The sequence below is a fragment of the Salmo trutta genome, chromosome 27 (assembly GCF_901001165.1).
Source record: "Salmo trutta chromosome 27, fSalTru1.1, whole genome shotgun sequence".
NCBI lineage: Eukaryota > Metazoa > Chordata > Actinopteri > Salmoniformes > Salmonidae > Salmo > Salmo trutta.
The window spans coordinates 25,749,515-25,772,659 of record NC_042983.1 but is presented as its reverse complement, the minus strand read 5'-3'; the positions used below and the strand labels follow the sequence as shown (position 1 = coordinate 25,772,659).

Sequence of the window (23,145 nt, the reverse complement as noted above, 5' to 3'; positions counted from 1 at the left end):
ATTGTGATACAGTGAAATAATCTGTCTGTAAACAATTGTTGGAAAAATTACTTGTGTCATGCAAAAAGTAGATTTCCTAACCGACTTGCCAAAACTATAGCTTGTTAACAAGAAATTTGTGGAGTAGTTGAAAAACTAGTTTTAATGACTCCAACCTAAGTGTATGTAAACTTCTGACTTTAACTGTATATACATTTAAAAAATATATATGGGGAGGATTGTAAATGATGCAGACATTACATTGATGGAAGGTACAATCTATTCGCAATATTAAAGCTGATCCACCCCCCCCCACCCCCCCCAAAAAAGAACGTGTTTCCTTGATAATCAGTGAGTCAGTCATTACTATGGGGATTGATTTCCTGCTAGTAGCAACCTGTAGTTGACTGAAGGGATAGCGGGCAGTGCTTTGGTGTGCATGCAGCACATAGTGATCCAATCGCTATCAGAGACTGACAACATGGGTCAATCACTCACTGTAGCACTGATAACAGAGCCAGACTTCTCCTGTAATGGCTCTCATCCACCACCCAGCCCTTCAATTAAGGTTATCATGTCAGGTTGCTCTGTCCCAATTTAATCAGCTCTGCCTCCCCTCCTACCCTCTCCCTCCCTCCATCCCCCAGTCAGCCCTATCCACACGTAGTGGCAGTGAATATGGGAGGTAGCAGAGCAGAATGATGCCCTGTATGTTCAGTGATGGTGACAGGTCCAAGTAGAGTATGTGACACTGTCAATAACCCTAACGACAGGCTGTCAATAACCCTAACGACATGCTGTCAATAACCCTAACGACCCGCTGTCAATAACCCTAACGACAGGCTGTCAATAACCCTAACGACAGGCTGTCAATAACCCTAACGACAAGCTGTCAATAACCCTAACGACACGCTGTCAATAACCCTAACGACACGCTGTCAATAACCCTAACGACACGCTGTCAATAACCCTAACGACACGCAGTCAATAACCCTAACAACACGCTGTCAATAACCCTAACGACAAGCGGTCAATAACCCTAACGACACGCTGTCAATAACCCTAACGACACGCTGTCAATAACCCTAACGACAAGCTGTCAATAACCCTAACGACAAGCTGTCAATAACCCTAACGACAAGCTGTCAATAACCCTAACGACACGCTGTCAATAACCCTAACGACACGCTGTCAATAACCCTAACGACAAGCTGTCAATAACCCTAACGACAGGCTGTCAATAACCCTAACGACAGGCTGTCAATAACCCTAACGACACGCTGTCAATAACCCTAACGACAAGCTGTCAATAACCCTAACGACAAGCTGTCAATAACTCTAACGACAAGCTGTCAATAACCCTAACGACAAGCTGTCAATAACCCTAACGACACGCTGTCAATAACCCTAACGACACGCTGTCAATAACCCTAACGACAAGCTGTCAATAACCCTAACGACACGCTGTCAATAACCCTAACGACCCGCTGTCAATAACCCTAACGACAAGCTGTCAATAACCCTAACGACACGCTGTCAATAACCCTAACGACACGCTGTCAATAACCCTAACGACAAGCTGTCAATAACCCTAACGACACGCTGTCAATAACCCTAACGACACGCTGTCAATAACCCTAACGACACGCTGTCAATAACCCTAACGACAAGCTGTCAATAACCCTAACGACAAGCTGTCAATAACCCTAACGACTCGCTGTCAATAACCCTAACGACACGCTGTCAATAACCCTAACGACACGCTGTCAATAACCCTAACGACACGCTGTCAATAACCCTAACGACAAGCTGTCAATAACCCTAACGACTCGCTGTCAATAACCCTAACGACACGCTGTCAATAACCCTAACGACACGCTGTCAATAACCCTAACGACAAGCTGTCAATAACCCTAACGACAAGCTGTCAATAACCCTAACGACACGCTGTCAATAACCCTAACGACACACTGTATCGACAGATACAGTGAGGGAAAAAAGTATTTGATCCCCTGCTGATTTTGTACGTTTGCCCACTGACAAAGAAATTATCAGTCTATAATTTTAATGGTAGGTTTATTTGTGTAAGAGACAGAATAACCACAAAAAAATCCAGAAAAACGCATGTCAAAAATGTTATAAAATGATTTGCATTTTAATGAGGGAAATAAGTATTTGACCCCTCTGCAAAACATGACTTAGTACTTGGTGGCAAATCCCTTGTTGGCAATCACAGAGGTCAGACGTAAACCACCAGGTTTGCACACATCTCAGGAGGGATTTTGTCCCACTCCTCTTTGCAGATCTTCTCCAAGTCATTAAGGTTTCGAGGCTGACGTTTGGCAACTCGAACCTTCAGCTCCCTCCACAGATTTTCTATGGGATTAAGGTCTGGAGACTGGCTAGGCCACTCCAGGACCTAACCTGTTGGGGATAGGGGGCAGTATTTGCACGGCCGGATAAAAAACGCACCCGATTTAATCTGGTTACTACTCCTGCCCAGTAACTACAATGTGCATATAATTGTTTGATTTGGATAGAAAACACCCTGAAGTTTCTAAAACTGTTTGAATGGTGTATGTGAGTATAACAGAACTCATATGGCAGGCCAAAACCTCAGAAGATTCCAAACAGGAAGCGCCCTCTCTGACCATTTCTTGGCCTTCTTTGTCATCTCTATCCAAAACACAGGATCTCTGCTGTAACGTGACATTTTCTAAGGCTCCCATAGGCTCTCAGAAGGCGCCAGAACGTTGAATCATGACTCTGCAGTTACTGGCTGAAAAACAGTAGCGCATTTGGTAAGTGGTCGATCTGAAAACAATGAGACGGGCGTGCGCGTGAAGAGTCCATTTTCTTCTTTGAGTCTTTGAACGAAAACAACTTCTCCCGGACGGAATATTATCGCTATTTTATGAGAAAAATCGCATAAAAATTGATTTTAAACAGTGTTTGACTTGCTTCGAAGTACGGTAATGGAATATTTTGAAAATTTTTGTCACGATACGCGCCGGGCGCGTCACCCTTCGTTACCCTTCGGATAGTGTCTTGAACGCACGAACAAAACGCCGCTATTTGGATATAACTATGGATTATTTGGAACCAAACCAATATTTGTTATTGAAGTAGAAGTCCTGGGAGTGCATTCTGACGAAGAACAGCAAAGGTAATCCAATTTTTCTTATAGTAAATCTGAGTTTGGTGAGTACCAAACTTGGTGGGTGTCAAAATAGCTAGCCTGTGATGGCCGGGCTATCTACTCAGAATATTGCAAAATGTGCTTTCACCGAAAAGCTATTTTAAAATCGGACACCGAGATTGCATAAAGGAGTTCTGTATCTATAATTCTTAAAATAATTGTTTTTGTGAACGTTTATCGTGAGTAATTTAGAAAATTCACCGGAAGTGTTCGGTGGGAATGCTAGTCACATGCTAGTATACTTCTGGCCCTTCTTTGGACACTGTGTTAACAACCCTCCAGACGAGCTTCAATGCCATACAACTCTCCTTCCGTGGTCTCCAACTGCTCCTAAACACAAGTAAAACTAAATGCATGCTCTTCAACCGATCGCTGCCTGCACCTGCCCGCCTGTCCAGCATCACTTCTCTGGACGGTTCTGACTTAGAATTTGTGGATAACTACAAATACCTAGGTGTCTGGTTAGACTGTAAACTCTCCTTCCAGACTCACATCAATCATCTCCAATCCAAAGTGAAATCTAGAATTGGCTTCCTATTTCGCAACAAAGCATCCTTCACTCATGCTGCCAAACATACCCTCGTAAAACTGACCATTCTACCAATCCTCGACTTCGGCGATGTCATTTACAAAATAGTCTCCAATACCCTACTCAACAAGCTGGATGCAGTCTATCACAGTGCCATCCGTTTTGTCACCAAAGCTCCATATACTACCCACCACTGCGACCTGTACGCTCTCGTTGGCTGGCCTTCGCTTCATAATCGTCGCCAAACACATTGGCTCCAGGTCATCTACAAGACCCTGCTAGGTAAAGTCCCCCCTTATCTCCGCTCACTGGTCACCATAGCACCACCCACCTGTAGCACGCGCTCCAGCAGGTATATCTCTCTGGTCACCCCTAAAGCCAACTCCTCCTTTGGTCGTCTCTCCTTCCAGTTCTCTGCTGCCAATGACTGGAACGAACTACAAAAATCTCTGAAACTGGAAACACTTATCTCCCTCACTAGCTTTAAGCACCAGCTATCAGAGCAGCTCCCAGATCACTGCACCTGTACATAGCCCATCTATAATTTAGCCTAAACTACTACCTCTTCCCCTACTGTATTTATTGATTTTATTTATTTATTTTGCTCCTTTGCACCATATTATTTATGTTTTAACTTTGAACTTTCTTCAAATTATAATTCTACCATTCCAGTGTTTTACTTGCTATACTTTATTTACTTTGCCACCATGGCCTTTTTTGCCTTTACCTCCCTTATCTCACATCATTTGCTCACATTGCATATAGTCTTATTTTTGTCTGCTGTATCATTGATTGTATGTTGTTTTACTCCATGTGTAACTCTGTGTTTTTGTATGTTGTCGAACTGCTTTGCTTTATCTTGGCCAGGTCGCAATTGTAAATGAGAACTTGTTCTCAACTTGCCTACCTGGTTAAATAAAGGCGAAATAAAAAAATAAAAAGCTGGTTTTTGATATAAATATGAACTTGATTGAACAAAACATGCATGTATTGTATAACATAATGTCCTAGGAGTGTCATCTGATGAAGATCATCAAAGGTTAGTGCTGCATTTAGCTGTTTTTGTGACATTATATGCTAGCTTGAAAAATGGGTGTCTGATTATTTCTGGCTGGGTACTCTGCTGACATAATCTAATGTTTTGCTTTCGTTGTAAAGCCTTTTTGAAATCGGACAGTGTGGTTAGATAAAGGAGAGTCTTATCTTTCAAATGGTGTAAAATAGCCATATTTTTGAGAAATTGAAGTAATAGCATTTCAAAGGTATTTGAATATCGCGCCACGGGATTCCACTGGCTGTTGACTAGGGTGGGACAGAGAGGTTAATGTGCTTCTTCTTGAGCCACTCCTTTGTTGCCTTGGCCGTGTGTTTTGGGTCATTGTCATGCTGGAATACCTGTCCTCGACCCATTTTCAATGCCCTGGCTGAGGGAAGGAGGTTCTCACCCAAGATTTGACGGTACATGGCCCCGTCCATCGTCCCTTTGATGCGGTGAAGTTGTCCTGTCCCCTTAGCAGAAAAACACCCCCAAAGCATAATGTTTCCACCTTCATGTTTGACGGTGGGGACGGTGTTCTTGGTGTCATAGGCAGCATTCCTCCTCCTCCAAATACGGCGAGTTGAGTTGATGCCAAAGAGCTTCATTTTGGTCTCATCTGACCACAACACTTTCACCCAGTTGTCCTCTGAATCATTCAGATGTTCATTGGCAAACTTCAGACGGGCATGTATATGTGCTTTCTTGAGCAGGGGGATCTTGCGGGTGCTGCAGGATTTCAGTCCTTCACGGCGTAGTGTGTTACCAATTGTTTTCTTGGTGACTATGGTCCCAGCTGCCTTGAGATCATTGACAAGATCCTCCCGTGTAGTTCTGGGCTGATTCCTCACCGTTCTCATGATCATTGTAACTCCACGAGGTGAGATGTTGCATGGAGCCCCAGGCTGAGGGAGATTGACAGTTCTTTTGTGTTTCTTCCATTTGCGAATAATCGCACCAACTGTTGTCACTTTCTCACCAAGCTGCTTGGCGATGGTCTTGTAGCCCATTCCAGCCTTGTGTAGGTCTACAATCTTGTCCCTGACATCCTTGGAGAGCTCTTTGGTCTTGTCCATGGTGGAGAGTTTGGAATCTGATTGATTGATTGCTTCTGTGGACAGGTGTCTTTTATGCAGGTAACAAGCTGCGGTTAGGAGCACTCCCTCCTAATCTCAGCTCGTTACCTGTATAAAAGACACCTGGGAGCCAGAAATCTTTCTGATTGAGAGGGGGTCAAATACTTATTTCCCTCATTAAAATGCAAATCAATTTATAACATTTTTGACATGCGTTCTTCTGGATTTTTTTGTTGTTATTCTGTCTCTCACTGTTCAAATAAACCTACCATTAAAATGATAGACTGATCATTTCTTCGTCAGTGGGCAAACGTACAAAATCAGCAGGGGATGAAATACTTTTTTCCCCTCACTGTAAGCTGCACGCTACCTTTTTCTCTACAGCCCTCTCTCACTTACGGCTTTGTGTGAAGGTTACTCTGAAACGAGACCAATTTCAGGAATTGGGCTTATTACATTGCAATTGGCTGTTTCCCCCTATGTCCACTGAGTTGGAGCAAAAGGTTTGAACACTAAGCATTACCTCCAGTGGGTGGAGCAGGCCTTCCAGAGAATCTGTTTATTGCAACATGTCAAAACGTACGTTAGCCCCAATAGATGGGCCAAAGAAATCTCAGAGCCTTTAAGGAACAGCAAGCCAGGACGCTCCTTAGTGATACTAGCAACTCCCCCGGGAATCTCTCCAGCGTAACAGTATCCTCGTCATTACCCCTCCATCCTTTCCCCCCCATGGTTACTCAGTGAAGGCCTACAGTAGTTACCTTGTACTCCTCCGCCACCCATAGTTCCACTCCTATTGCCGCATTGACATACTAGCTCCTATACTCAATCTCCTCTCTCAGTGCTGCCACTTCTACTTCTGTTCTTGTGGCCCTATTGTTTTTTTGCAAAGATACCATTTATGGTATAGCTTATTATAACATCCTGTATTGTTTTCCTGAATATCTATTCTAGACAATACTTCCCTTGTGGAAAAACACATGAATTTCACGTGAACACGTGTGAAGTGTTCCAAAAACTCATTTTCATGTGATCATCTGTGAAGTTAATGTGATAACAGGTGACCACATGTAAAACAATATATGATAACATGAAACTACACATGTGAAATCACATAGGTTATTTTACTGCTGCATATGCAATCATACAGTTATGGCTAAAATAATAGGATTATGTAGCCAATCAGGGTTAGAAATTCAGTCATTCCTTGTCTCCAGTGCTGCATGATGTCATTAGAAATGTGAAATTACCTTACACACATTAACATTGTGCTTCCTCATTAATCCACTGAGCATCAGGTTTGTCAGTTTGAAGCCGTGTGAACATTTAGCATGAGCCATTAGCTCAGTACTCACCCTGTTAGCACCACCACAAAGTCCATTACATTCCAGCCATTCCGAAGATAGGAGCCTTTGTGAAACGCAAAACCAAGGGCGATGATCTTAATGCCAGCTTCAAAACAAAATATTGCAATAAAATAGGGCTCTGTGTCATCCTGTTAAGACAAGAGAGGGTGAGACTGTAACCATTGATATCCATCATCATTAGTTTGTGAATATGATTTTGTGAACAAGATTTTACAATTATGGGCTGAATGTGAGTTAAAGCAATTTGATGGCTTCATATCATGACAGAGTGAGTGACATCTGACAGAGCCCATCTGGGGGAGTGGATCTATAACAGGGTGAGGTACTTTGCCTGAAGGGAGTGGATCTATAACAGGGTGAGGCACTTTGCCTGAAGGGAGTGGATCTATAACAGGGTGAGGCACTTTGCCTGAAGGGAGTGGATCTATAACAGGATGAGGCACTTTGCCTGAAGGGAGTGGATCTATAACAGGGTGAGGCATTTTGCCTGAAGGGAGTGGATCTATAACAGGGTGAGGCACTTTTCCTGAAGGGAGTGGATCTATAACAGGGTGAGGCACTTTGCCTGAAGGGAGTGGATCTATAACAGGGTGAGGCACTTTGCCTGAAGGGAGTGGATCTATAACAGGGTGAGGCACTTTGCCTGAAGGGAGTGGATCTATAACAGGGTGAGGCACTTTTCCTGAAGGGAGTGGATCTATAACAGGGTGAGGCACTTTGCCTGAAGGGAGTGGATCTATAACAGGGTGAGGCACTTTGCCTGAAGGGAGTGGATCTATAACAGGGTGAGGCACTTTGCCTGAAGGGAGTGGATCTATAACAGGGTGAGGCACTTTGCCTGAAGGGAGTGGATCTATAACAGGGTGAGGCACTTTGCCTGAAGGGAGTGGATCTATAACAGGGTGAGGCACTTTGCCTGAAGGGAGTGGATCTATAACAGGGTGAGGCACTTTGCCTGAAGGGAGTGGATCTATAACAGGGTGAGGCACTTTGCCTGAAGGGAGTGGATCTATAACAGGGTGAGGCACTTTGCCTGAAGGGAGTGGATCTATAACAGGGTGAGGCACTTTGCCTGAAGGGAGTGGATCTATAACAGGGTGAGGCACTTTGCCTGAAGGGAGTGGATCTATAACAGGGTGAGGCACTTTGCCTGAAGGGAGTGACATTTCATTCTTAAATCAACCAGCCTGCCCCAAGCAGCTAAGTCTATTTGATTGGACAGAGAAGCTCACAGCATTTACCCTTTCAATGGCACGACTTAACAACAGAGTTCAATAGGGAGCCTAAAGTGGCTGTGAACAGGGAATCAGAGGCAGCTCTGTGTGATACTGGCGAGATGACTGAGCACAACTGGTGAGAAACCCCAGCAGCCTTCATGGGTAACATGCACAACATGTCATTCAACTCTGTAATACTAGTACTGTGTGTAGATAGCATTCATGCATGTGAGAATATAATGACTGACACCTATCATTCCCTTGGCGAGAGGAGTACAGTTAACCAATAATCAACCAAATATGATATAATATTGGTATGGTACATGTAACCCATGTGATGGTTGCTTACCAAGCGCTCTGACATGGGGGTCTTGTCGCTGGCTGGTAGGTGCTGCTCCAAGGCAAGGACGATGCAGTTGGCTATAATGGTGGCCAGGATCAGGTATTCAAATGGAGTGAGACGGTTAAGAAAAACACTGTATAAATGTTAGGCATACCTACCATCTGCAATACATTAGAAGAAGTAGAAGAAGCGTCCCTGACAGAAATATTCTGCAATTATCACATTCAAAAGCTGCTTAACAGAAGAGTACCATAAATTATACAAGAACTGAAGCATAATGACAATGGGTGCAGTAATAAGCTACCAAAACTTAATTGAGTTGGACTGGATCTCAGAATGCAACACTAAACATGTGTAACTGAGAGAAACTGAGTGATTTGTCAGTTGCTGCTGTTCCTGTAATTGCATGGTTGTTTATGGAGGCTATATCTCCCCTCTGGAAACAGTGGTGCACAGTGGACTAGCACCTCACCTCAGCCAATGGGCTACAATACATCAACACCCCATGTGACATCATTCACTGGTCTAGGGCTGCTACAATGGCCCCATGACCCTAGAATCTAACTCAAAGGAGAAAATAGAAATACTGCATAGTGGTTTGGAAATACACAGGTAAGCTAAAGGCTGAGAAGTGTTTAGTCAGCACCAGAGTTAACCAAGCAGTTATGCAAGTAATGGATGCCATAAAACAAATGTATGCACATTAATTGCAATACCTCAAAAGGTTCATTAATCAAATCTCATGAAATAGTGTTTCAGGGGTGACGGTTTCTCTATGCACAGTTTTGACAAGCTGTAGAGGATATTGGTATCCCTCATTTGGAAAATTATATAAAATATCTCATATCAACAGGTGGTCAACACTGCCGGAGCATTTTATGGGACATAAAGGACAATATTAATGAATTTTGCCATGAAATCAAATTGGTTGTGTAAACTAAACTAAATACACAACTAATTTCCAAGATTTTGTTTCTCCCTATTTTTGTTCCAATGCCTACAAATAATGGCCTACACCTGAGTTAGTGTCTAAACATGATCATTCTATGTTTGACTGTGAGAGAAATCGACCAGCACTTAATTCTTATGGATCACTGCTTTGATAGGACACGCACGCAAAATAGCCTGTCTGTGTTCAATAGACAGCCTTCCCGCTAGCTTCCCATTTACTGTTGAGCAGCATTTTGCGCGTGGGTAAGTTTAGCACCTTGGAGAGCGCTGGTGCTGAAACGTGTACACAGTAGCTACTGTAGCTTACGTGATATAAAACACCAAAATTGTTTTGGTTGCTTGGAGAGACTTGGTCCCAGAAACAAATGGAGCGATGCCGTAGCTATTTGATATGTAACAATGGCATAGTCCCCTGGGCAGACTATCACATAGGCTTGTTAACTTAGCAAATATACCGGAATCGATTGCATTTGGCAAGTAGAACGTAAAATGCGTAGGCCTAATCACTTATACATTTATGGTGCTTCACAAAATCCAGTCAAAATATCCGGCTGAGCAGTATCACCAATCACCCCATTGTAGTGGGTCCTCTCATCCGAGAGTGGTTATAGGCTATATAGGCCTACTGAGATGGGTTATACTGTATTACAAAGTCAACAGCTGTTGTTCCTCCATGCCATATTACAGCCTGCAACAAATTAACTTAAAACCATGACCTATAGTCTAGAACGTTGCCCCCTGTGTACAATCACGTCGACATTAAATCCCACTGATAAGCTTATAATCAAATAATGTACTGGTACCAGAAATAGGTTGTTTTAAGCAAAAAAAGGATATGGCCATTCGGTAATCTTTTTGGCATATTTCCGTATGATACAGTCCTCACTAACGATGAATAGAGACCGGTTGACAGTAAGACAGCTCTGCTTGACAGGGATGGGGTTGTACATGGCCATTGTCCTGGCTCGTTGGGCCATTGATTGTTTGTACACCCTAGGGCCGCTTGGGTGGCCTGCTGGCCTACCTGCCCCTCTTGGTGGGCCCGCTTGACAGACCCCTCCACGCCGGTTAGATAGTTCCTCTTCGAAGCGAGCCATTCTAGAATCGCACAAATCTTACTCAAAAGATCTAAACTGACACTAGATAAAAGACAGAGAAAAAGCATCACAACACACACAGTTGTTCCAGCCACGCGATCATTTCGGTGTGTGGAATGTTCAAGAGAATATTCAACAAATAAAAGGAAGTATTTTTCTTCAGAGATTCTGTTTGGTTGTCTCCGACTTGTTCCTTCCCATAATGTCAATTGTCCAGATGTCCAAATGATATGAAACATGAAGGATAAAGTTTATATTTCCATGTCACATATTTGTCAATTAGTGTTCTTCTGGCTGAATGGCTATATATATATATATAAATATATATATATCTTCTTTCACTGGGCTATAAGCTTTAAAAAACATCCAGTTTAACACATGTCGAGCGATAACAATTCGCATAACATAAGGCTATGACTGCATAGCTGACTTACAATACGGTCCACATAAAATAGATGCTTATCTGGTGTTTCCGACTCGATTGGTTTGCCATTGCGCGTTCAAGTTAATCTTTTTTATTACCTCCTACGTTTCTTATCAAAACGAGGTACCTCACATGATCCGTTCCATTAATCTCCCTATTAATTCGGGCACGGTGTAACGAGAAAACACGGGGTTGGCACCTCTGCTTCCGCTAAATCACTCCCTGGCTATGTATAATGTAACCACTTTCTCCAGCCAGTGCTCCTTATGAATCGACACACGTGACTAAAAAGACGCCAGGCAGTGGCTCCACCTGTACGGTCTCTGTATCCATAGCACCAGGGAGAAAGAAGGAATCAGCTCCTCTCTCTCTCTCTGATCAGAATAATCACGGAGGTTTCTTGAGAAATCGTGTCAAACAATGCAAAATGTTGAAATTATGAAGCCACTCCCCCAAAAAATTTATTTATTTTTTTCATTCAATATCATCCGCTATTTCCTGAAATGTTGCTGTCCTTGGCATTGGTGATGTGCGGGTTGACTAATAGTGTCATGAAATATTGTGTGGATGAAGGGCTGGTGTGTGGCGGTCGGGTCATAATTTGTTTGGGCCATCTGACAGCGCGTAAACCTAAACTTTCGGGCATAACTTTACGCGCGCCAAATAGCCAACACGCCAATCGCTTTTGAGAACCTGCAGAAAAAGTTAAATGGAGATCCACTGAGGCAGAAAGGACAACGTCTGACATTAACTCAATAACAGAAAATATGCGAAATGGAGAGTTGAAAATAAATAGAATGGAGGGCCAAAAAAGTAATGTTCGGGAAAGATTTGGTGAAGTGGTAAAAAAGCCTGATAGCAGTGCCGGCTATGTTATGTGTGATGATTGTGCGGCGCTATACAAATTCGACAGTCACAAGACCGGGACTTGAAATAGGTCTAAGGCACGTCAAGGGAACTGTAGCCTACTGTTGAGATGGGTGAAATGAAATGTGGACACTGACTGTAGGTCTATAACTCTTCACATAGTCTTAATACGACCTCCTGCAGAATTTCAGTGCCAACAGAAATTATATTTGAATTTTATAATTTGGCATTTTTATTTGAATATTGAATTAGGATGCAATATTTGAGTGTTTAATGCACAAATTGAATTCATAAATTTAACTTGTATTTCATGATTTTAAACTGAATTAATATTGTATTACATTTCAATTTAATATTCAAATTAAGTATTTATATATTCAGTTTAAATACAGTAGATATTGTAAGTCTGTAACAAGTTTGCAAACCGTCATTTCAAGTTAATCAACGTTTCATATACTAAACTTTTCAGATGCCTTCAGATCCAGTTTAAATTCAGTTCTCTAAATTCTGAAAAGGTAGTGGAGAAAAGGTAGAGGAAAGGTAGAGGAGAACAGATATAATCATACACACTCTCTTGTAAACAGAAGCTTCTGGCGGTTTCTGAAGCCAATGTGGCATGTTTAATAATATTTCTTGTAATTTTTTATTTAACTAACTAGGCAATTAAATAACAAATTCTTATTTTACAATGATGGCATACCCCAGCCAAACCCTCCCCTAACAACACTGGGCCAATTGTGTGCCACCCAATGGGACTCCCGATCACAGCCGGTTGTGATACAACCCGGGATCGAACCAGGGTCTGTAGTGACACCTCTCGCACTGAGATGCAGTTCCTTAGACCACTGTGCCACTAGGGAGCCCATGAATTCCTATGAATTAAGCTCTAACGTTTGAACTGCTTTGGCTATAAGCTATTATGACCCCATTCCTGAAAGCTAAGACTCTGGAACATGTATATGCTTTCTGTTCCCCATCAGAGGGCATCCGCCCTCCCTTACAAGTAGCATTGCGCTTTGGCTTATCATGGGTGTTGGACTTGGTGAGATATATGGCGCGATTTCAGTGCCAACAGAAATTTAATTTCAATTTTATAATTTATAATTTGCATTAGGATATTGAATTAGAATTTCATATTTTTTTATGTTTAATGCACACTTTTAATAATTTAATTTATAAATTGAACTTGTCTGAAGTTGAATAGATGAAACTTTGATAAAACTTGAAATAGCTTGTAAACTTGATACACAGACAATGAACGCAATATCTACCATATTCAAACTGAATATATAAATATTAAATTAAATTGCAATAGTCATTCATTTCAGTTAAAATTATGAATTCTATGATTCAATTTCTGCATTACAAATTCAAAAATATTTCATTGGCACCGAAATCGCTCCATAGGGGTAGCCTAGGCCACAGCAGATTATTCTTTGGTAAACCCCAAACACTCAGCTGTAATCTGATTTGTATCATGTCATTTTTCAATATGCAAAAATTAACACACAATTTACTACGTGCCTGCTTATTGTCTTGTGTGGTGCTTCAAGTGCCTTTAAATATATAGCTCAATGGGTGGAAGTAACATCAAATTCAATACAAGCCTATAGCCTACTTGTATCTCGGTCATCACTGCTGTCAAAAGTGTTCAATCCCTAGGATACTATATCATTTACATATTACATCATTTATGGATAAAATAATATACTTATATTATCCTACTATAGGCCATTATTCATTGGCATTGGCTACTCCCATCTTTCATGTAAACTGGAATACCCAACAACAAATATGACAATTAAATGTTTTAAAATGCACTTTATTACTATATTGCGCACTTAATAAAAAATATGCATGGAAAAGGTGAGCATTTGTCACAGTCTAGGGCTAGGCTACCCTTAGCATTTGATTTCTGTCTGCAAAGCCATTAAAATGACATTTCATATCAGTCTACATTTAAAAAAGGAGTCATAGTGGTGATAAGGGAGAGAAAGATCCCCACCATGGCTGGGGGAGGACCGAGGTGGCATGGGGGTGTTATGATTGCGTTAGGGCAGTATGGGCACCTGACTGTTGGGCTGGGCTGGCCAACCTCTCTAAGCTCTGGGCTCTAGCGGCTGACGAGTGTCTACACCTTGGAGAGCAGCACTGGCAGCTGTAATACTTGCTCTTGACCTTCCAGAAGTGATCACCGTAGTCAAACCTGAATGGGGAACACAGGGTAGCCATCAATGCACATGTACTGGAGCCTATTCAGATTGATTCTATAGCCTAACATTAATACATAGATGGTGAATTTTCTATGTTGTAATTATTGTTTTATGCGTCTCACCCAATCTGATCGCCTGACTGAATGGGCTTTCTGGAGAAGAAGGCAATGCGTGGGAACCGCAGGTCCTGATGCATGGTGAACACTCGGACTGCTAGCAGGTTAGGTTCACACAGGTGGTTAATAAACCGGCCAATGTTGCCAAAGAGTCGCGCATCAATACAGTGCACATCACCCACCTGCTCGACAGTAGATGAAACAATCACTCACTCAATGAATTGAATAGAATCACACATTAGTAAAGGCTGTCATGTTGATCCCTCCTGTGAGGCGGTAGCATAGACAGTCATTCAATTTCACATGTTTCAATATGCTTTAGTGTAACAAATAGCCAACAAGCAAACTATGAGCGAACGCACTAGAGAAGTGCTGTAAGAGGAACATGTATCAAAATAACGTTGTCTCGGACTCTGTTTGTGTGCTCTGCAGCACCTCCCATAGGTATACAAAAGCACTGTACAAACATGCTACAGTAACAATACAACACCCAACTTCAGAATACGCCATTGGCCAATAAAAATGTAAGTTTCTCATAGACTTAAATTAAAAATCACCTTATTGTCCAGGGTGAAGAGGAATGAGTCATTTTCCCTGCCATCTGCCTCTGCATCAGTAATGATTTCACCCACATACCTGCACAATAAAGATCCTGCTGTATATAATCTGTGTAACCGGCAACATTAAAATTAAATTAAAAACATAATTCCTTTTTTAACATGATCTGTTCATGATATCAATATTGGCTCATGTAATTTGTACACCATGAAACATACATTGTAAGTGTTCTTCCTGATTCTGAAACTACAATTAAAACAATACATGTTGAGTTATGGTTAGGCACTTTTCCAAACGGTTGAATTCAAGCATGTCTTCCATAACATTCAGGGCCTCACTCGCAAATGAAAGTTCCTTGAGGAATATCCTGCAGTGCCCTCACGCCCCAGCCCATCCTCTGGGTTTTATAGAGCTGCAGCCGAGCCCTGAAAACAAACAAGACAACATCCAGTCCAACTAACTAATAACAAGTACCGTACAGGAAATAGACAAAAATATAATTGTCAGATATGACTGTACAGTGTCACACTGAAGCCATATTTGAAACTAATGGTATCGTGCTTGGCTGAAATAGTGTATTGAACAGAAAAAAGGTAGACGTAGGATGCTGGTGGGTTAGGGAGGCTCTGTTACCGAAGTCCATTCTGAACCACGCGGTTCCTGCAGCTCCTCCAACAGGAGCAGGCGTGGTTACACTCAAACAGGACCGGAGGCTCCTTCTGACAGAACTCCAGAGGCAGGCGCCCCTCCTGAACAACCACAAGCAACACACTTTACACATTAATATAAGACAGCTAACACATCATATATGGGAGCTGCAAGAGTCCATAATGTCCATTTGAAATACATGAAAGCAATAACTTTGCCTTGTAATGTGAACTTTGCCTTGATGTAGTTATGTACTTACTTTGTCATACCAACAGCGCAGGCTGAGCTGGGCACACATGCAGGTATTTGAAGAGCAGTCATCTGTACATACACAATGCTGAAATAGGAGAGTGAGATCTTCATTAAACAACACTTGTCAAGAGTAAGTATGTCACTTGTTCTGGCCCAGAGTAATTTATGAAGCAGAACAAGATGGGATTGGACATCGACTGTGCTTCACAGAGCACTGGAGGTTCACCTGTAAATGAGTGATGTCCTTGTCTATATTAATTGGGGAAGTGACACAGCTGTCAGGGACGTATTTGTAGTTATCAGGACAGGAGTCACTGTCCACCCCGTTAACACAGGCGATGGGGACTGCCTCATACCCCCGAGAGATGTCCCTGAAGAGGACAGAGAGGATGACAAATAATCAACACATATACAGTAATTACATTGTATTTGACCCCTTCATGTTCCCTCTTCCCTCCGTAAGCTAGACCATGCTGTTCTACCTGCTAAGGACCTTCTCTCTATGACTGTCCCTGCTTCTCCTGGCATCTGTCAGCTTCTTATTAGTGTTCAGGGACACCCACACCTTAGAGTTGTAGATACAGCAGTCCAGAGGGGTCTCCCCCTCTCTGTTCTTCAGGTTCACGTCTGCTCCTTGGGACAGAAGCAGTCTGGAGGAGCAGACATCATACTGGATGTGGTTAGAATCTCTCACACCCCCAACAAGGCTATGGTTCAGCAGCATGCCTGCCACCCACTGGCCAGGCTAGAGCAGTCACAGTCTCTGGATGTGAGTGTGTGTGAATATATATAAAACTGGGCTCATTGCATGCTAGTGCGCTTATGATAATATATCTACATATCCAGGTGGGATAGGCTATCGTTCAAGAACAATCTGGTGTCATGCTGCAGCTCTGGGAGAACAGAGACCGGTGTACTACTCACGTCACACATTCCAGTTGATTCTCCCTGGCAGCAATGTGTAGAGTTGAGTCCCCATGGACGTTGACTGCATGGAGGTCACATCTGGCATCAAGCAGGATCTGAGCGATGTCATTGGAGCCAGACAGGGCTGCCCAGTGGAGGCAAATGTTCTCTTCCTGGAGAGGGGTCATAGGTCAACGTGGAAAACAAAGCCAGGAGAAATACCTTCCCCAAACACCACAGAGGTAAAAAAAAAAAGAAAAGGTAAAAAATGTTTTTTGGGGGGGGCATTTATGTCAAACGTAACAATATACAGGCATGTCACCTACGGTATACAAATGTCTGAGGAATAAATTATCCTTATACAGACCAGTTGATATGTTCTCCTTTTTCAATAGTTATTTCTATGACTTAAGTTGGTCCTTCCTCAAGAAAGTAAGTGGACTAGTAAGTGTGCTCCCAAGGTGACATTCCGAAGTATCCCTTTAACTTAGATTACACCATATACTGTAGGTGAAACACATGCACGCCATGGGATCCATCCCACATGTCAGTGAGTACTGGAACCTTGCCTGTGTCTAGCCTCACCTCCCCAGGCTGTAACAGGTGTGAGAACAGAAGGTAAGGTGTTGCTATGAGATGTACAGTAGGATGAACAGTATGCATCCTATACAGTACATACCTTGTCTCGGATGTTAACATCAGCCCCTCTGGAGAGCAGCAGTAGGACTAGCTCTCTGTGCTTGTACTCTATAGCCCAGGTGATGGGGGTCCACCCACCATCATCCTGAAACCAAGCACAACCAATCGTTGCTTTGAATTCTGTTGCCTATTTGAATATTTGGAAGTATGCTTTTACCAATGGATATAAAAGGTGGCTGTAGGTTCCTTTATTGTACATGTATGTGAAAAGGCTTTACTTTACTAACAGTTTCTAGGCATTAAAATGAAAGGCAAAACATGGTAAATCCCCTGGAATCATGATAACAATCTCAGTCTAACTTTCCTGTTAAGGTCAGGAGTATTACAATCCATTTAATACTACCCACAACATATTTAACATCCTAATAGGCACTGTTGAACTGGGCTGACTTCCAACAGCACTGACCTCCAACTCATCCTGCCAAACCCTTGCTGAGAGTACACATGAATTATGGATGGATGAAAGAGTGGAGGTTTGAATGAAGCAGTTAAAATGTCAACAGGACCTGTCAGTAGAAGAGGGAGCAGGGCATGGATCTGTACATACCTGACAGTTGACCTGCTTGGATGCCTTGGACAGGAGATGTTGAACTACATCATAATGTCCAAGTTTAGCTGCCAGATGCAGACAGGTTGAGCCCTTGATATCCTGACAGGAGAAGATGAAAATGTTAGTCCGTCTTTTTCTTAATGACTATTTAAAGAAGCACAGCTCTGGAACTGCTACAGCGTCTGGTTAATAGTTTAAGACATGAGTGTGTCATAGACTTAAAACAGTTTGATAACTTTCCACCAGAAACCAGCTCATTTAGCAAAGGTCTTGTCCATTTAGCATAATTTGGACAGCTGCTGCATAATTCATTTCTGTGATCATATGTTTTAGAAAATGAGAGTTCCGGCAAAAACGAAGTCTCCACCCTCGCAAAAAGAACCCACCCCCGCGTGTGCCCACAATCTGTGTGGGCACGCGCGAAGCAGTTTAAGCACCGGCTTCCCTAATCCTAATACGTCCAAACAACCAGTGAACAAAACCCCCAAAAAAACAGTACTAATGTTGTTCGGATCTCACGCATCCCATTTATTTCTGCCAGATTCTCTCGGTCTTCACACAGAATCTGCCCACAGGAGAGTATATGAACGGTAACAATGCTGGTTGGCTTAACAGAAGATCATGGCCTATCCATGGGGTGATCAATGAGCTATGCTCCACACACTGACCTTATGGCTGAGCGCTGCCCCGGCCCTCAGCAGGTACTTGACTGTGTCCAGATGGTTGTTCTCGCAGGCGTCCATCAGGGGGGTTCTCTGCTCCTCATCAAACATGTCCAGGTTAGCTCCAGCCTAAGGGGGATAGAGAATCAGAAACCTTTCACCCATTTATACTTACACAGTATAATAGAGTGGAAATTCTGTCCGTTTGGGACGCAAAACATCAACCCTCTGCACAGTAAACACAACATTCTCAAGAAGCACCGTCAATACTGACCCAGAAAAGCAAAGACATGTTCTTGTTGTTGGGGACAGTACTTCAAATCTCTGAAGGAATGCAGTAGCGAAGCTAACTTAGCCATCTGCTACACTTGTACACCAGGTGATTATATTGTGAAAAGATAGCCAATACCTGCTACATGTCCGAGTACATCTCACCTGGACGAGCATGTGACAGACCTCCTGGTGTCCTTCAGCTGCTGCAGCATGTAGAGGGGTCCTCTTGTTCTGGCTGTACATCAGGTAGTTGGGGTCTTTTCCATCCACTGGAACAAAGATGTTAATTACCCTTTGAGTCATGTTTATAACTTTCTCCTCGGGGACACTAAAGTATATCACATAATATCATTCATGAAAATAAATCAGTAAGTTATTGTGATCTTTTTCATTGAAGGTAAAATATTAGAAGAGCTGCCTCCATGTGGTGTGTACATACCCAGCAGATGGATGACTTTCTGGAGCTCTCCGTGATGGGCAGAGATGTACAGCTGCTTCGTGTGGTACTTCACTTTCTTCGGCCTCATACTATACACACACACACGGGGGGGGGGGGGGGGGGGGGGTTGCAGCAGCATCTGTAAGAGTGCTATTATATTCCTCATTGACATGAAACAATAATGACCTGCTTTGTGTATAATATATTATTATCTCATCCAAATTGTTAAGTTTAATAAGGAATGACTTTAAAAATAGCCCCCTTGTAACTTTACTTTTCATCATCCAGGGCCATTAGGATGCTCTCCAGTGACGTTTTAGCTGGTTCCTCTCCATCACCTAACGTCTCCCTCTTCAGGCTAGTGCAAAACAGCATACAGCAATCATTAGCATTACATATTAACATAAATACCTAAGCAAATGATCCATGCTCACACTAATGCAAAGAGAAGAGATACAAGAGACACAAAGATAGAGGGGGATAATATTGAGAACAGAAGAGTCAAGCCTAAACTGCCTGTTGGGGGAGGTGTCCAGACTCCTCTCAAGCTCAGTGGTCTTCTTTGCCCTGTGAATGAGGGGCCTGGTGGACACAACGGGAAGAAGGGCCACTGGGTAAACAGCAGGAACAGCTGGCACAGAAGGAAGTACAGGTTCAGCTTTGGGGACAGTGACAGGATTGGAGACGGTTTTGGGAACAGTGACTTCCTGGGCCCCGGTGGCATCCTCCCCACAGTGGGGACAGAAGCTCTGGGCCTTGATGACTGATGCACAGCCACGGTGGAAACGGTGAGAGATGCTGCCATACGGTCTGCACTCCATGAAGCTCCCCTGCATAACATAGTCAGATATTAAAAAGGCAAAAGGAGTGTTTTAAGAATGAAGAACCAACATGCATCATAAAGCAATGTGACTGGTGTGACCAGCCAGCCAGGTCAATTTTGGTTGATCCCTGCTGCATCCCTCCACTTACCGCCCGGCAGAAGAGGCCACAGCCAGGGCAGCACTGATGCTTGACCATGCCAGCCCTGTGGTCCTCACACAGAACCAGCAGATGCACTGTGTTGGAGGGACGCATCATCTCATGCTTCAGCACACTCCTCTGACACCGACTCACCTGTAGTGAAGAGATGAACGAAGGGATTGATAGAAAGAAAACTGAGAAATAAGGGTTGTTTAGACATTAGCTCAACACACAAAGACTGGGAAAGGTTAACTTCGTCCCCAGGCTATTTCAAACTTTGGGGAGGAAATCTGGAGCGCAAGACTAGGGAAAGTTCGCTTCAGAGCAGGTCAGCTTTACCAGGCCATCCACACTCTCTGTGGCCATGCAGGTGTGCTCAGTCTGGGACAGGCTCTCCCCACTGCATGGGGTCTCCATGCGACAGCAGCACAGAGGGAGCTCTTCAGACAGGTCAGTCTCTGTCACCTCACCATCAACTGGAAAGCCTGCAAAATAACACATCCAGATCAACAAAACAGATTGAATGTACAGCATAGTAATGTATTGTACAAGTCTAATTTAATAACTCAAGACAAAATGTAACTCGTCTCTAGGTAAACTTACCTGAGAGAGGAGGAGAGAACAGCTCCTCTTGGGCTTTCAGATCCAGAGATTCTAAAGTCAGTTCAGTGTATTCCTGCTTACTGCAGCTGTCCTCTTCCTCCATTTTGTTTCCTTTGCTTAAGTCAGTTGCCTTTTCATCACACTGCTTGGCTAACAGTGCTTGGCTTTCTTTTATTTCACAAATCTCTCTGTGCGTCAGGTCTACTCTCTTCTCCCTGCCGCTTTCTTGCCCTGCCTTTACAAATGAGCTCTCTTTCTGCAGGGAGAAGGGGATAATCATTCAGACACTATTAGAGCGAAACAAAGTTCATCATTTCTACACAAATCTTTACCATAGAGTAGATGGGTCTCTTACCTTCAACACCTTGGATTTTTTCTTAGGGACAAAGTTGTACATTCCCATCTTCCTCTTCCTCTTCCTAGACCCTACAGATACATCGAGACGGTGAGGTGGCAGAAGGTGGTCCAAGCAGGCAAGTACAGTATGTCATAACTAGTCCCAACTTAGTACAGGTGCCAACTAACTACAAGTGCCATCACTACATAGAGTGGACATATGAGACAGTTTAGATAGAAGAACAGTCTTACCAGCAAGGCAGACTAACCTGGCTGTGACTTGGTAGAGACAACTCTCTTTCCTTTACAGCTCGGAGGTAGCTTGATGTGGGAAGGTGCCATTGACTTTTCCATCCCAATGACTTCCATGCTCGACTCTGCTCCGTCCCTGGTTAAACGCTTCACAACAGACTTATGAGTTCAGACACCAGTCATTTAAAAGCATGAAAAATCATGGACTGGGGTTGGATGAACATTACCTTCAGTGCTGCTGGATTGCAGGCAGGTTTGCCCATAGTCTTCCATGCACACTGTGTACTCGATGTTGGGGCAGGGTCCAGAGATGGACAGCTAGGAGTTTGTACATCTGAGATCCCTGTTATAACAGCTTCTCTACCACTGTCTGCAGGAGTTGGAGGGGTTTTGCTTAGTCCATGGGGTGAACCACCTTTCCTTTGAGGGGTTGCCCTCGCTTGTTTTTTATGCAGAATAAAACCATTGGACCCAGCGACTGAGCCGTGAACAGATGTCATCTTAGCTTTGGATTTTTTGTTCACGTGCGATTTAGCACTCAGAGCCTTCTTCCCCTTGGCCCCTGTGGGTGTCACAGAGCGGGGGTTAGGATGTCTTTTCCCTGCCTCTGATTCCTGACTGACTCCCCTGCGCTCCATGGCTGTCCTGGAGGAATGCTGTGGCCTCTCCACTCCAAAATCGTCACCTAAAAGATTACAGCTGTTAGTACCATTAAGTGGAAGAGTGAGACGGCAAATAGCCTAATGGTTAAGAGTGTGGGGCCAGTTGCCGGAAAGTTGCTGGTTCAAATCCCCAAGCCGACTAGGTGAAACATCTGTTGATGTGCCATGGAGCAAGGCACTTAAACCCAAATGATCCTGTAAATTGTTCTGGATAAGCACATCATGTAAAAGAGTGGTAGGGGTAAATGAGGCCAGTGTGAGAGTGATTTATGAATAGACAGAACTCACTAGCCCCCCTTAATATTTCTACAAATGATGCTGTACTATAAGAACCCAACCTTCAAATCCGTAAACCACATTCACAAAAAAAGGTAAAAGGTTGAGAAAAACAAAACAAAAACAAATCTCAAACTACTAGGAAAACACACAAAGTACAGCAAATACAAGTAAGATCCAGAACAAGGCCCTTGAAAAAGTTTTGAAAAATAGAGTAGCTTCATACCTGCTTTCTCGATGGCCTTAGTTGTTGAACTAGAGTAAGACGGGGGGCAGGGAAAAAGAACCGAGCCAAAGTACACTGCTTCCCCTTCCTTTCCCCACCCGGCGCACACGTTCAGCCTCGGTCATGTGACAATAGCTGCTGTTCTATTGGTTCCTTCTGCACAGCCCAGATGGAGCATGCTCAGTCAACATGTGTGTCTACTTTTCAGAAGCAGCAGCGCATCAGCCAGCCAGAGTGTGGCACAGCAGTACCATAGATATCTTACGCAGTATAGCCAAAGAGTTGTATAACTAAACCTGCTCCAGCAAAGACCTTTTCACTTTACAACCACATTAAACAATATCTTCTTCGGTGGGGTTTTAAGGTAGACTACATTCTGAAAAGGTGTATTGTCGCCCACTACTGGATGCGAAAACTAAAAGGAGG

The 23,145-nt window shown here is 43.2% G+C and overlaps 2 protein-coding genes across 3 annotated transcripts in view; both read right to left on the bottom strand.

Moving 5' to 3' along the window:
* Positions 1 to 11,120, bottom strand: part of cacna1ba (calcium channel, voltage-dependent, N type, alpha 1B subunit, a) — a 173,609-nt gene extending 162,489 nt beyond the window's left edge. Inside the window, exons 1-3 of the mRNA XM_029717478.1 lie at positions 10,538 to 11,120; positions 8,753 to 8,858; positions 7,175 to 7,314 (exon numbers count right to left, since the gene is read on the bottom strand). Coding sequence (XP_029573338.1) covers positions 7,175 to 7,314; positions 8,753 to 8,858; positions 10,538 to 10,794 — 503 coding nt within the window. The 5' untranslated portion in view covers positions 10,795 to 11,120. The remainder of the gene's footprint in view (positions 1 to 7,174; positions 7,315 to 8,752; positions 8,859 to 10,537) is intronic.
* Positions 11,121 to 13,891: 2,771 nt separating this feature from the next.
* ehmt1a (euchromatic histone-lysine N-methyltransferase 1a) lies at positions 13,892 to 22,842 on the bottom strand. 2 transcript variants are annotated; one of them, XM_029717474.1, is made up of 23 exons: positions 22,720 to 22,840; positions 21,783 to 22,240; positions 21,573 to 21,702; positions 21,323 to 21,393; positions 20,968 to 21,223; positions 20,704 to 20,849; positions 20,374 to 20,517; positions 19,918 to 20,231; positions 19,676 to 19,759; positions 19,402 to 19,490; positions 19,125 to 19,231; positions 18,696 to 18,818; positions 18,025 to 18,126; positions 17,458 to 17,562; positions 16,797 to 16,951; positions 16,355 to 16,522; positions 16,099 to 16,243; positions 15,880 to 15,957; positions 15,606 to 15,721; positions 15,311 to 15,397; positions 14,972 to 15,050; positions 14,421 to 14,596; positions 13,892 to 14,291 (listed from the first exon to the last, which is right to left on the bottom strand). In XM_029717474.1, exons 2-23 carry the CDS (start codon positions 22,191 to 22,193, stop codon positions 14,126 to 14,128), a joined length of 3,252 nt encoding a protein of 1,083 aa, XP_029573334.1. In that variant the 5' UTR covers positions 22,194 to 22,240; positions 22,720 to 22,840; the 3' UTR covers positions 13,892 to 14,125. The 2 variants fall into 2 exon arrangements, with proteins under 2 accessions (XP_029573334.1, XP_029573335.1); XM_029717475.1 differs by lacking the exons at positions 13,892 to 14,291; positions 14,421 to 14,596 and having other exon boundaries at positions 15,259 to 15,397; positions 22,720 to 22,842.
* Positions 22,843 to 23,145: the final 303 nt, after the last annotated feature.

Coding starts and splice junctions, on each gene's coding strand:
- ehmt1a (XM_029717474.1), bottom strand. CDS start 22,193: ATGGAGCGCAGGGGAGTCAGTCAGGAATCAGAGGCAGGGAAAAGACAT. Junction 21,703..21,782: donor GCAATCCAGCAGCACTGAAG/GTAATGTTCATC, acceptor TCTGTTGTGAAG/CGTTTAACCAGGGACGGAGC. Junction 16,244..16,354: donor AGAGAGAAGGTCCTTAGCAG/GTAGAACAGCAT, acceptor TGTCCTCTTCAG/GGACATCTCTCGGGGGTATG.